At 36.7% G+C, this 13,756-nt stretch overlaps 1 protein-coding gene across 1 annotated transcript in view; it reads left to right on the top strand.

The window, feature by feature from the left end:
- Positions 1-386: 386 nt before the first annotated feature.
- LOC131401163 (transcriptional regulator ATRX-like) overlaps positions 387-13,756 on the top strand; it is an 81,040-nt gene continuing 67,670 nt past the window's right edge. Inside the window, exons 1-2 of the mRNA XM_058536226.1 lie at positions 387-562; positions 5,478-5,584. Coding sequence (XP_058392209.1) covers positions 387-562; positions 5,478-5,584 — 283 coding nt within the window. The remainder of the gene's footprint in view (positions 563-5,477; positions 5,585-13,756) is intronic.

Here is a 13,756-nt window from a genome sequence, read left to right as displayed (position 1 = left end):
TTGCTTACTCTCTCACTTAGTGCGGCCCCCTCACCCATGTCTTTCTTCCTCTGCATGCGTGTGTGTGTGTGTGTGTCTATCTGACTCCCTCTGTCTCTTTCTCTCCCTCTCCCAAGATGGGTTTGTTCCCTCTACCCCACTCCCCACCTCGTGTCTTTCTCAGTATAGAGCTCTTGCTCTCCTGGAGTGGTCTTTTTTTCTCTCTAGGCGTGAGAGAGGGAGAGAGAGAGAGAGTGTGTGTGTGTTTCATTCACCTCTCCCAACTCCCTCAGTCTCTTTCTTTTTTACTCTCCCCTTGGGTTGGTCTATATCTGTTTTCTCTTGGTCTCTTTCTTAGTCCCTCTCTAGGGGTCTTTCAGTTTCTTTCCTTATTTACCTACTTATTTATGTTTCATTTATTTTATTTAGGTAAAGCTACTTCCTCTTCTAATCCAAGCAGCCCAGCTCCAGACTGGTACAAAGATTTTGTTACAGATGCTGATGCTGAGGTTTTAGAGCATTCTGGAAAAATGGTACTTCTCTTTGAAATTCTTCGAATGGCAGAGGAAATTGGGGATAAAGTGTAAGTTCTTTCCTATTTTTATTATATAAATAAACCTTTTGATAACCTTTCTATTGTTTAAACAGTTGGAAGAAATCTATTTTGTTTTCTTCTTTCCTAAGGATGTAATTTCTTTGATTAGTATAGTGACAGACAGCTATCTTCCTTCTAAGCCACTAGTTCTGAGTGCATATTCTGGTTATTTCTTCAGTGCTGTTTTCCCCTTCTGGCGATTGCACCTTGAACTTATTTCCTTGAGCCAAGCCTCTAGTTGATATCTGTATTTCACCATCTTTAAACTCATTTTTGAATCCGTGCAGTGTGGCTTCTACTGTCACTTTACTGAGATTTTTCTTTCTAATGTCACTTAGTGATCTTTTAATCCCCAAATCTAGTGGACACCTCTCAGACTTTATTTTCTTTCACCTCTTTGACTATTCTTTCTTTATTATTTCTCCTTTGTTTTTTGTTCCTGTTTGTTTTACTTCTAACATTTGTGCACCCATTCTCTTCCCTGCGTCCCCACCCCCCCAATCTCATCTATCAAATTACTATTCAAAAAGCATACTTTTCTGGGCCGGCCCCGTGGCTTAGCGGTTAAGTGCGCGTGCTCCGCTACTGGTGGCCTGGGTTCGGATCCCGTGCGCGCACCAACGCACCGCTTCTCCAGCCATGCTGAGGCCACGTCCCACATACAGCAACTAGAAGGATGTGCAACTATGACATACAACTATCTACTGGGGCTTTGGGGGAAAAAAGGAGGAGGATTGGCAATAGATGTTAGCTCAGAGCCGGTCTTCCTCAGCAAAAAAGAGGAGGATTAGCATGGATGTTAGCTCAGGGCTCATCTTCCTCACAAAAAAAAAAAAAAAGAGAGAAGCATACTTTTAAAGTTTTGAACCATGCTTATTGTTTATGCTGTTATAAGATCCCAACATCTGATCATAAAATATTTTTAAAATTTATCTGTGGTGCTTTTAATAACAATTTAACATAACGCTAAAATAAAACAATCTTTTATCTTAAAGAAGTTCCAAACTTAGTTCCTTTAACTTTCCTGGAAAGAGGTAGATCCTCTGTTGTATTTCCATATCACTTTTTAATATACCTCTACTCTACTCTTAACATATTCTAATGTACTCGTATATGTCTTTTCACTGGATAGTGGGTTGTTTGAAGACATAGACTGTTTTATTCTTTTTTATTAACCACCATACCTGGCACCTAGTAAGTACTCACTAAAAGTAATTTTTGTTGTATATTGCCACTTTATTTATACAGAAACAAGTGGTTCAGATAAGGAATGATGTTGGCTTGGAATAGAGTGGTAGTAGTGGAAATAAAGGGTGTTGTTTTGGAGTAGAAACAACAGGACTTGGTAGATTAAATGCAGGGCATTAAGAAGAAGAGAGTAGCCTGAGATGAATCCCAGGCTTCCAGCCTAAGTGGCTGATGGATTATAGTATTATTTACTAAAATGGAGAAGATTAGGGGATAACTAAGTTTATTAGAGATATTAAAGAGTCCTGCTCTGGCTATGTTAAGTTTGAGAGGCCTATTAGATATCCATGAGAGATGTCAGGTAGAAAGTGGATATTTGAGTTCAGAGTACCTGAAAGGTCAGGAGAGATTATTGCTCTAGACATGCTCATGGTTTTTTCTGCTATCAACTTCTGTAATTTAACATTAATTTTTATTTGGGTACCATACAAGAATTTTAAGAGTATGAAAGGGATTTTAGTGGTCTTTTAATTTCCTAACCAGTACAAGAATCTCTTCTACCATGTTCATCATAGATGTTCTCCTAGCCTCTCCTATGGTGGAATATTTGCCATCTCGGAAGGCTACCTATAGTTGAATACTTCAAATCACTAGAAAACATGTCCTTATCTTTAGTTTATACTCTATCCCTATAGCTGTTTCTCCTCTGGTTGAAAATAGAACATATCTGCTGCTTTTTTTTTTAATACTCTTACTATGATCATTTTTAGTTATAAGCCCAACTGATAGATATTATCAATGTTAAGACTATAAAACTATGCATTTCCAGAATTGTGATCACCACTGTTCTTTACTTGTCCAACATTTGATTATGGAAATTTTCAAACCTAACAAAAAGCAGAAAGAATTTTGCAGTGAATACCCATATACCTGTCACCTAGAATCTATACTATAGTGTATATTTTATTCTGCTTTCTTTATTACATGTCACTTTATCTTTCCATCCCTCCATCCATCTTATTTCCCTGATGCCTTTCAAAGTAGGCTGAAGATGTCACTACTACTGTTTCAATTGTTTCCTATTCAAGTAATGGTGGGTTTTATCTCTCTTGTCACTTTTAGCTTTTTCTTCTGAGTTCTTTGATCTATTCTTTGTGTGGCACAGTTTCAGCCCTGACCACGTGGTCTTGAATATACTTCAGTTTTTTAGCCCCTGCTTCAAAATATGGTCACAGTAAACAAAACACTTCAGCTGAGTTCTTATTAACACAGAGTTATAGTGAGTCTGGTTCTTGTTTATTCTGGACCCTATACTTCCATTCATGCAATCCAATAGAGAGGTTTTCCAACATCTAAATAACACTGTTGGTTCATGTTGAATTTCTGGTCAACTAAAGACTCATTTTTTTTTTAAAGAGCTGCTGTCAAATCAGATTTCCCTGTTTTCTATTTGTGCAGGTAATCTTTTGACCTGAATGAAAACACAGAGTGAGAAATAAATGAATTTTAGTGATTTTAGCCAGTGGTGTGCTGATAAATGTTTAACAACCGACTCTCCAATAAATAAATAAATAAATAAATAAATAAATAAAAATAGGGAAAGCAAAGAAGCAAGAGAGAAAAGTCCTGATTTGTAACATTTGCTGATTTCCATAGCATAAATACTCCCACCATGGCCAGTTTCAAGCTTCCAGCGTGATGTCAGAGGTGGGAAGAGATGCTAAGGACCCACTTTCAAGCTAGTTATAGTCAACTTCAGTACACCACTGGTTTCAGCCCAGCCCTTCTGACTTATTTGTTTTCTATCATTTAAATATTAAATTTTGATTGAATCTTTATTCCCAGATTTTTGATATGTGTGAATTTGATAAGTATTGCTTTTATATTTTCACATGGGTCATTTATAAAATAGGTAAAGCCAAAATAGTTTATACAGGTATGAGAATTATTACCAGTCACGACAATAGTTCTTCATGGTATCTGCAACTAGAAAAGGTTAACAGAGATAACCATTAGTATAAAGCCACTTAGTCCTAGTAACACTACCTTTTTCATAGTGAGACTTATCTGAGTTCAGTGGTTCTCAGAACCAGACTTAATGCTAACTGACTCAAGTCAACTTTTTTCCAGAATAGTAGTCCAAATTCCAAATTAATTCAATTAAATAATTAGTATTTTTAAGAATTTGTTTCTTAGTTACAGGAACCATCAAAAACTTAATTTGTGTCTTAGAAAAAAATTGATTCAGTAAAGTGTTTGATTCTGGGAAACATAATCACTTTACTGAGAGATTAAGGCATAGCCCTTGGTCATTTACGCTGAGCACCCGGAATCAATTCATTTCCTTACCAGTATTCTAGGAGTACCAACTAGGAGACAGTAGACTGCCACAGTGCAGAGCTCAAGAAGCCATACAATAGTCAATGCATATGTCGTTAACTCATAGCTTGAGTTATTCTTTTTAGTTCTACTAAATCTGAAGACATCAAGCAGTGAGTGTTGAAGGATCTTCTGAAGTCATTAGCACATCTCTCTCCTACAGTATAGCTTTCACAATCAAAACAAAACAAAATAAAAAATATGCTTGCCATAGATGTCTAGTTCCTTGTATACTGACCTACTTTGCATATATAAGGGAGAGAATGAGCCCTCCGATATTCTCTTTCTAGATTTTTTTCATTTCCAGTGTATAATTATGTCCACTTTTCACCAATGGGATAGGTCAGAGTAGTGGTTTTCAAACTGTTTCTCAGAGCCCTTGCAAGTTGGTGACCTAGAGCAGAGGGTTAGGAGCCAGTGACGTTTTTCCTTTTCCTCCAAGGCCAAAAGCACCTTGCTTTTATTATTTATTTTAACACGACATAAGACTTTATGTGAACAAATAGCTTTCATGGCTGAAAAAGGAGTTAGAAAATTACTGGGATAGAGAATCAGGAATTTGCAAACATATTTGAAATGGGATGACAGAGTGTTTTAGAATGTGTACAGTCTAAGATTACTTGAATACTTTTAGTAGGAAGATTTTTTCTCATATTCTCTATATAGTGTCTTTCGCAGAGTAAAATTTTTGAATTTTGATGAAGTCCAATTTATCAACTTTTATTTTCATAGATCATACTTTTGGTGTCATGTCTAAGAATTGTTTGTCTAACCCCCAGTTATGAAGATTTTCTTCTTTGTGTTCTAAACGTTCTGCAGTTTTACATTTTACATTTAGATTTATGATCCATTTTGAGTTAATTTTTGTACTCATACTTCAATGAGTTTTAGGCCGAAGTTCATTTTTTTGCATATGGGTGTCAAATTTTCCAAGACCATTTTTGAAAAGACTATCCTTTTTCCATTGAATTGCCTTTGCTTCTTTGTCAGAAACCGATTAACTATATTGTGTGGCTCTGTGTCTGAACTCTATATTCTGTTCCATTGATTTGTGCTTGTCACTTCATCAGTATTACACTGTTTTGATTACTCTAGCTTTGTAAGTATTGTAATCATGTAGAGTTAGGCCTCCAAATTCTTGTCTTTCAAAATTGTTGTGGCTACTCTGTATGCTTGGCATTCCCATATAAACTTTAGAATCAACTTGTTATTTTCTATTAAAAATCCTAGTGGGGTTGTGATTTGAATCGTGTTGTATTTGTAGATCAATTTGGGAAGAAATGATATCTCTACTTTGTGAATCTTCTAATCCATGAACACTAATCTGTTTTTTTAGCCTTGTTTTCAGCCAGTCTCTCATATCTCTGGACTTGATTGAAGATTTTCTTGATTTGGCTAGTAGAGAGAAGACAGAAGATAAAGATAAACCTCTTATTTATAAAGGTGAGTTACTAAACATTTCTATACCATAATTTTTAAAACATTCATTTAAACATATTGTATAAACATTTTAACAATAAAAGAAAACATACTACCCAGACCTACAACCCTAATATATTCATTTTGTTTGTACTTTCTTCATGTGCTTTTCCACATAAATATGATCTTTGTTGTTGCAATTGTAGCATAAATTAAAAATTTTTTTTAAACAGCTTTGTTGAGATATAATTCACATACCATGCAATTCACCCATTTAAAGTGTACAATTCAATGGTTTTCTATATATTCACAGAGTTGTGCAACTGTCTCCACAGTCAATGTTCAAACATTTTAATCACCACCAAAGAAACCCTGTACCCTTTAGCTATCGCCTTCCTATCCCCCTTTCACCTCTTCTACCCCTAAGCAGTCACTAATCTGCTTGCTGTTTCTATGGATTGACCTGTTCTGGACCTTTCATATAAATGGGTTCATATAATATTTGGTCTTTTGTGACTGGCTTCTTTCGTGTAGCGTATTTTCAAGGTTCGTCCATGTGTAGCATGTGTCAGTACTTTATTCCTTTTTATGTCCTAATAATATTCCATTGTATAGATAATACCCACATTTTCATTATCCATTCATTCCTTCATTCATAGATAACTTAGGTTGTTTTCACCTTTTGGCTATTGTGAATAGTACTACTATGAACATTTGTATACCAGTTTTTATTTATTTAAACATCTATTTTCAATTCTTTTGGATATATACCTAGGAATGGAATTATTGGGTCATATGGTAATTCTATGTTTAACTTACTGAGGAACCACCAAACTGTTTTCTACACTGGCTACACTATTTTACATTCCCACAAGCAGTGTACAAGAGTTCCAATTTCTCCACATCTTTACCAACACTTGTTTTAATTTCTTTTGGTAAGGAAGATTGCCCCTGAGCTAACATCTGTGCCCGTCTTCCTCTGTTTTATATGTGGACGCCTGCCACAGCCTGGCTTGATGAGTGGTGCGTAGGTCCACACCCAGGATTCGAACCCGCGAACCCCGGGCCGCCGAAGCAGAGCACGTGAACTTAACCACTACTCTGGTGGGCCGGCCCCTGCTTTTACATTTTTTAAAAAATTTGTTGACATCCTAGTGGCTGTGAAGTGGTATCTGATTGTGATTTTGATTTGTATTTCTCTAATGACTAATAATGTTGAGCATCTTTTCATATGCTTGTTGGCCATTTGTATATCTTCTTTGGAAAAATGTTTATTCAGGTCCTTTGCTCATTTTTGAATTGGGTTAGTTGTCTTTTTGTTACTGAGTTGCAAGAGGGTTTTTTTTTTTTAGCGTTTTCTGCATAGCAGGCTCTTATTGGATATATGGTTTGCAAATATTTGCTGTCATTCTGTGGGTTGTCTTTCACTTTCTTAATAGTGTCTTTAGATGCACGAAAGTTTTTCATTTTGACGAACTCCAGTTTATCAGTTTTTTCTTTCGTTGCTTGTGCTTTTAGTGTCATATCTAAGAAACCATTGCCAAATCCAAGTTCATGAAGATGTACTCCTATGTTGCCTTCAAAGAATTATATAGTTTTAGCTCTTACATTTATGTCTTTCATACATTTTGAGTTAATTTTTATGTATGGTGTGAGGTAAAGGTCCAACTTCAGTCTTTTGCTGTGGCTGTCCAGTTGCCCTAGCAATATTTCTTGAAAAGACTATTCTTTCCACATTGAATGGTATTGGCACCCTTGTTGAAAATAAGTTGACCATAGAGACATAAATTTATTTCTTGACTCTGAGTTCTATTCCATTGATCTATATGTCAGTACTTATGCCAGTAACACACTATCTTGATTACCATTGCTTTGAAAGTAAGGTTTGAAAGTGTGAGTCCTCCTACTTTGTTCCTGTCAAGATTGTTTTGACCATTCTGGGTCCCTTGCAATTCCATATCAATTTTAGAATCAGCTTGTAAATTTCTACAGAGAGGTCAGCTTGGATTCTGAAAGGGATTGAGTTGAATTTATAGTTCACTTTAGGAAGTGTTGCCTCTTCATGTTATTAAGTCTCCTGATCCATGAACATGGGATGTTTTGCCATTTATTTAGGTCTTTAATTTCTTTCATGAATGTTTTGTAGTTTTCAGTATATACATTTTGCACTTCTTGTGTTACATTTATTCCTGCTTATTTTATTCTTTTTGATGGTATTATAAATGTAATTATGTTCTTAATTTCATTTTTGGATTGTTCATTGCAAATGTATAAATTGAATTTTGTATATTAACTTATTTATTTGTTCTAATAGTGTTTTAGTGGATTTTTTTAATTGATGTTTTAATAGTTTATAACATTGTGAAATTTTGGGTTGTACATTTTTGTTTGTCCGTCACCATATATATGTCTCCCTTCACCCCTTGTGCCCACCCCCTACCCCCATTCCCCCTGGTAACCACAATACTGTTTTCTCTGTCCATGTGTTGGTTTATATTCCACATATGAGTGAGATCATACAGTGTTTGTCTTTCTCTTTCTGGCTTATTTCACTTAACATAATACCTTCCAGGCCCATCCATATTGTTGCAAATGGGACGATTTTGTCTTTTTTTATGGCTGAGTAGTATTCCATTGTATATATATATACCACATCTTCTTGATCCAATCATCAGTCGAGGGACACTTAGGTCGCTTCCACTTCTTGACTATAGTGAATAATGCTGCAATGAACATAGGGGTGCATAAGCCTCTTTGGATTGTTGATTTCAGGTTCCTTGGATAGATTCCCAATAGTGGGATAGCTGGATCATAAGGTATTTCTATTTTTAATTCTTTGAGGAATCTCCATACTGTTTTCCATAGAGGCTGCACCAGTTTGCATTCCCACCAGCTGTGTATGAGCGTTCCTGTTTCTCCACATCCTCTCCATCATTTGTAGTTTTTTGTCTTGATGATTATAGCCATTCTAACGGGCGTGAGGTGATATCTTAGTGTTGTTTTGATTTGCATTTCCCTGATGATTAGTGATGTTGAACATCTTTTCATGTGCCTATTGGCCATCTGTATATCTTCTTTGGAGAAGTGTCTGTTCATTTCCTCTGCCCATTTTTTGATCGAGTTGTTTGTTTTTTTTGTTGTTCAGTTGTGTGAGTTCTTTATATATTATGGCGATTAACCCCTTGTCAGATGTATGTTTTGCAAATATTTTCTCCCAGCTGGTGGGTTGTCTGTTCATCTTGATTGTGGTTTCATTTGTCTTGTAGAAGCTCTTTAATCTGATCAAGTCCCACTTGCTTATATTTTCTTTAGTTTCCCTAGTCTGGGTAGGCATGTCATCCGAAAAGATTCCTTTATGACCAATGTCAAATAGTGTTTTTGCCTATATTTTCGTCTATGAGTTTTATAGTTTCAGGTCTCACCTTCAGGTCTTTGATCCATTTTGAGTTAATTTTTGTGAATGGCGATAGCAGATGGTCCACTTTCATTCTTTTGCATGTGGCTGTCCAGTTTTCCCAACACCATTTATTGAAGAGACTTTCCTTTCTCCATTGTATGTTCTTAGCTAATTTGTTGAAAATTAGCTGTCCATATATGTGTGGTTTTATTTCTGGGCTTTCAATTCTGTTCCATTGATCTGTGTGTCTGTTTTTGTACCAGTACCATGCTGTTTTGATTACTATTGCTTTGTAGTATGTTTTGAAGTCAGGGATTGTGATGCCTCCAGCTTTGTTCTTTTTTCTTAGGATTTCTTTAGCTATTCGGGGTCTTTTGTTGCCCCATATGAATTTTAGTATTCTTTTTTCTGTTTCCGTGAAGAATGTCTTTGGGATTCTGATTGGGATTGCATTGAATCTGTAGATTGCTTTAGGTAATACAGACTTTAGAAGTATGTTTATTCTTCCCATCCATGTGCATGGGATGCCTTTCCATTTCTGTATGTCATCATCGATTTCTTTCAATAATGTCTTGTAGTTTTCATTGTATAGGTCTTTCTCCTCCTTGGTAAGATTTATTCCTAGATATTTTATTCTTTTTGATGCAATTGTAAATGGTATTATCTTTTTGAGCTCTCTTTCTGTTAGTTCGTTATTAGCATACAGAAATGCAACTGATTTTTGTAGATAATTTTGTACCCTGCGACTTTGCTGTAGTTGTTGATTATTTCTAATAGTTTTCCAGCAAATTCTTTAGGGTTTTCTATATATAAAATCATGTCATCTGCAAATAGAGTTTCACTTCTTCATTGCATATTTGGATTCCTTTTATTCCTTTTTCTTGCCTAATTGTTCTGGCCACACCTCCAGTATTATGTTAAGTAAGAGTGGCGACAGTGGGCACCTTTGTCTTGTCCCTGTTCTGAAAGGAATGGCTTTCAGACTTTCCCCATTGAATATGATGTTGGCTGTGGGTTTGTCATAAATGGCCTTTATTATGTTGAGATAATTTCCTTCTATACCCATTTTATTGAGAGTTTTTATCAAAAATTGACACTGGATCTTGTCAAATGCCTTCTCTGCATCCATTGAGATGATCATGTGGTTTTTGTTCCTCGTTTTGTTAATGTAGTGTATCACGTTGATTGATTTGCAGTTCTTGAACCATCCCTGCATCACTGGTATAAATCCCACTTGGTCATGGTGTATGATCTTTTGAACATATTGCTGTATTCGGTTTGCCAATATTTTGTTGAGGATTTTTGCATCTATGTTCATCAGCGATATTGTCCTGTAATTTTCCTTCTTTGTATTGTCTTGGTCTGGCTTTGGTATCAGGGTGATGTTGGCCTCGTAGAACGAGTTAGGAAGTGTTCCATCTTCCTCTATTTTTTGGAATAGTTTGAGAAGGATGAGTATTAAGTCTTCTTTGAACGTTTGCTAAAATTCACCAGAGAAGCCATCTGGTCCCGGGCTTTCATTTTTTGGGAGGTTTTTGATTACTATTTCAATCTCTTTACTTGATTGGTCTATTCAGATTCTCTATTTCTTCTTGGTTCAGTTATGGGAGGTTGTATGAGTCTAAGAATTTATCTGTTTCTTCTAGATTGTCCAATTTGTTGGCATATAATTTCTCATAGTATTCTCTTATAATCCTTTGTATTTCCATGGTATCCATTGTAATTTCTCCTCTTTCATTTCTAATTTTATTTACTTGAGTCTTTTCTCTTTTTTTCTTAGTAAGTCTGGCTAAGGGTTTGTCAATTTTGTTTACCTTCTCAAAGAACCAACTCTTTGTTTCATTAATCCTTTCTACTGTTTGTTTTTTGGTCTCAATTTCATTTATTTCTGCTCTGATTTTTATTATTTCTCTCCTTCTGCTGACTTTGGGCTTTGTTTGTTCTTCTTTTTCTAGTTCTGTTAGGTGTAATTTAAGGTTGCTTATTTGGGCTTTTTCTTATTTGTTAAGGTGGGCTTGTATTGCTATGAGTTTCACTCTCAGGACCACTTTTGCTGCATCCCATATGGTTTGCTATGGCATATTTTCATTTTCATTTGTTTCTGGATCGTTTTTGATTTCTCCTTTAATTTCATCCATGATCCCTTGGTTGTTCAGTAGCATGTTGTTTAATCTCCACATATTTGTCACTTTCCCAGTTTTTTTTTGTTGTTGTTCATTTCCAGTTTCATAGCATTATGGTCTGAAAAGATGCTTGTTATGATTTCAATCTTCTTAAATTTATTGAGGCTTGCTTTGTTTCCCAACATATGGTCTATCCTTGAGAATGTTCCATGTGCGCTTGAGAAGAATGTGTAGTTAGCTGTTTTTGGATGGAGTGCTCTGTATATGTCTACTAGGTCCATCTCGTCCAGTTTTTCATTTAAGTCCACTGTTTCTTTATTGACTTTTTGTCTGGATGATCTATCCATTGATGTAAGTGCCGTATTAAGATCCCCTACTATTATTGTGTTGTTGTTAATGTCTCCTCTTAGGTTTGTTAATAGTACATTGGTGCTCCTATGTTGGGGGCATATATATTTATAAGTGATATGTCTTCTTGGTGGAGTGTCCCTTTTATCATTATATATTTCCCTTCTTTGTCTCTCTTAACCTGTTTTATCTTGAAGTCTACTTTGTCTGATATGAGTATGGCAACAACTGTTTCTTTTGTTTGTCATTAGCTTGGAGTATTGTCTTCCATCCTTTCACTCTGAGCCTGTGCTTGTCTTTAGAGCTTAGATGTGTTTCCTGGAGGCAGCATGTTGTTGGGTCTTGCTTTTTAATCCATCCTGCCACTCTGTATCTTTTGATTGGAGAGTTCAATCCATTTACATTTAGGGTAATTATTGATATATGAGGGCTTAATGTTGCTGTTTTTTCACTTATTTTCTAGTTCTTTTGCATTTCCTTCGTTTCTTGTCCCTTTTGTTTTGGACTGCCAATTCAGTTTGGTTGTTCTGTCTTATAACTCTTCTAGTTTTCTCTTTGTTTATCATATGTGATCTTGTTTTGATTATTTGTTTAGTGGTTACCTTGAGGTTTGTATAAAACATCTTGTGTATGAGATAGTCCATTATCTGATGGCCTCTTATTTCCTTATACTAAGTCAATTCAGTCCCTTTCCTCTTCCCCTTCTAAGTCGTTCTTGTTATACCTTATTCTATATTGTGTTGTGGGTGTGTGTTTACAGTGATGAGGTTATATTTATTTTTGGTGAATTCCTTCCTTTGATCTTTGATTTTGGTATTTAAGTGCTAGCTAACCTGTTCCGGTAAAGATCTGCTATTTTTCTGATTTTGTCTACCTGTTTTTCTCCTTGCTCCAAGCTTTGTATTCCCTTTCTTTTATTTTTTTTGGGACTGAGGTCCTTCTTGAGTATTTCTTGCAGTGGGGGTCTCATGGCCATGAACTCCCTTAGCTTTTGTTTATCTGGGAGAGTTACTATTTCTCCATCATATTTGAAGGATATTTTTGCTGGATAGAGTATTCTTGGCTGAAAGATTGTTTCTGTCAGTATTTTGAATATATCATTCCAGTCTCTCCTAGCCTGTGAAGTTTCTGTTGAGAAATCCGCTGAGAGCCTGATGGGAGTTCCTTTGTACGTTATTTTTTGTTTTTGTCTAGCTGCCCTTAATATTATTTCTTTGTCATTAACTTTGGCCAGCCTTACCACTGCATGTCGTGGAGTGAGCCTTTGCCTGTTGACGTATTTAGGCGACCTGTTGGCTTCACTTACTGGTATTTCCTGCTCCTTCTCCAGACTTGGGAAGTTCTCAGCTATTATTTCCTTGAATAGGCTCGCTGTTCCTCTTTCCCTCTCTTCTCCCTCAGGAATATCTATAATTCTTATGTTACATTTCCTAATAGAGTCAGATATTTCGCAGAGACTTGCTTCATTTCTCTTTAGTCTTAGTTCTCTCTCCTCTTCCATCTGGAGTATATCTGTATTCCTATCCTCTATAATGCTAATTCTTTCCTCCATATTGTCATCTCTGTTCTTTAAAGATTCCAGATTCTCCTTTATCTCCTCCTTTGTGTTCTTGATCTCCATCAGTACTGATTGGTTTTTCTTTAGGATTTCAATCTCTTTTGTGAAGAAGCTCCTAATCTCATTGAATTGTTTGTCTGTGTTGTCTCGTATTTCATTGAGTTTTTTATGATAGCTACTTTGAAATCTCTGTTTAGATTATGGATTTCTGTGCCTTCAGGTTGTTTTCTGGGTGCTTGTCATTTTCCTTCTGGTCTGGTGATTTCATGTACCTTTGCATTGTGGTTCCTGTATTGGCTTTGTTTTTCCTCATCCTGGAAATATCTGGTTGCAATTTCCACCTGCCGTCACTGTGTGGAGGTTAAGGGCTGTGTAATCTGAGCCCCCTTCGCTCTGCCCCGGCTGCTGGCTGCGATCTGCCAGCCGCTTGGTCTGGTCTGGCCAGGTGAGCTGCAGTGTCCGGCTTGCGGGGAGGGGGGAGCTCTCTCTTTTGCCCACTGGGTCCCTGGCGTGGGGGACTTCTCGCTCGACCCTCATTATCCACTCTCCTGGGGTGCTCAGATGTTGATGGGACCCCTGTAGCTGTTCTGAATCCTCTGTGTGGGAGTTTCCCACTGCCTGAGAGAGCCCGAAGAGCTATGGTTTCCCTGCAGAGGGCCGCCCCTCCCCCCTCTCTGGGAGCCGCGCTGACCGGGATCGCTGATCTGATGGGGAGGGAGAGGAGTTCACCTTACCTCTCCTCACTTCCTCCAGGGGCCCAGCACATTCCA

This window comes from Diceros bicornis, chromosome X, assembly GCF_020826845.1.
Source record: "Diceros bicornis minor isolate mBicDic1 chromosome X, mDicBic1.mat.cur, whole genome shotgun sequence".
In the NCBI taxonomy this organism is placed as follows: domain Eukaryota; kingdom Metazoa; phylum Chordata; class Mammalia; order Perissodactyla; family Rhinocerotidae; genus Diceros; species Diceros bicornis.
The sequence above is the reverse complement of the archived record's forward strand: the minus strand, read 5'-3'. Positions and strand labels throughout refer to the sequence as shown.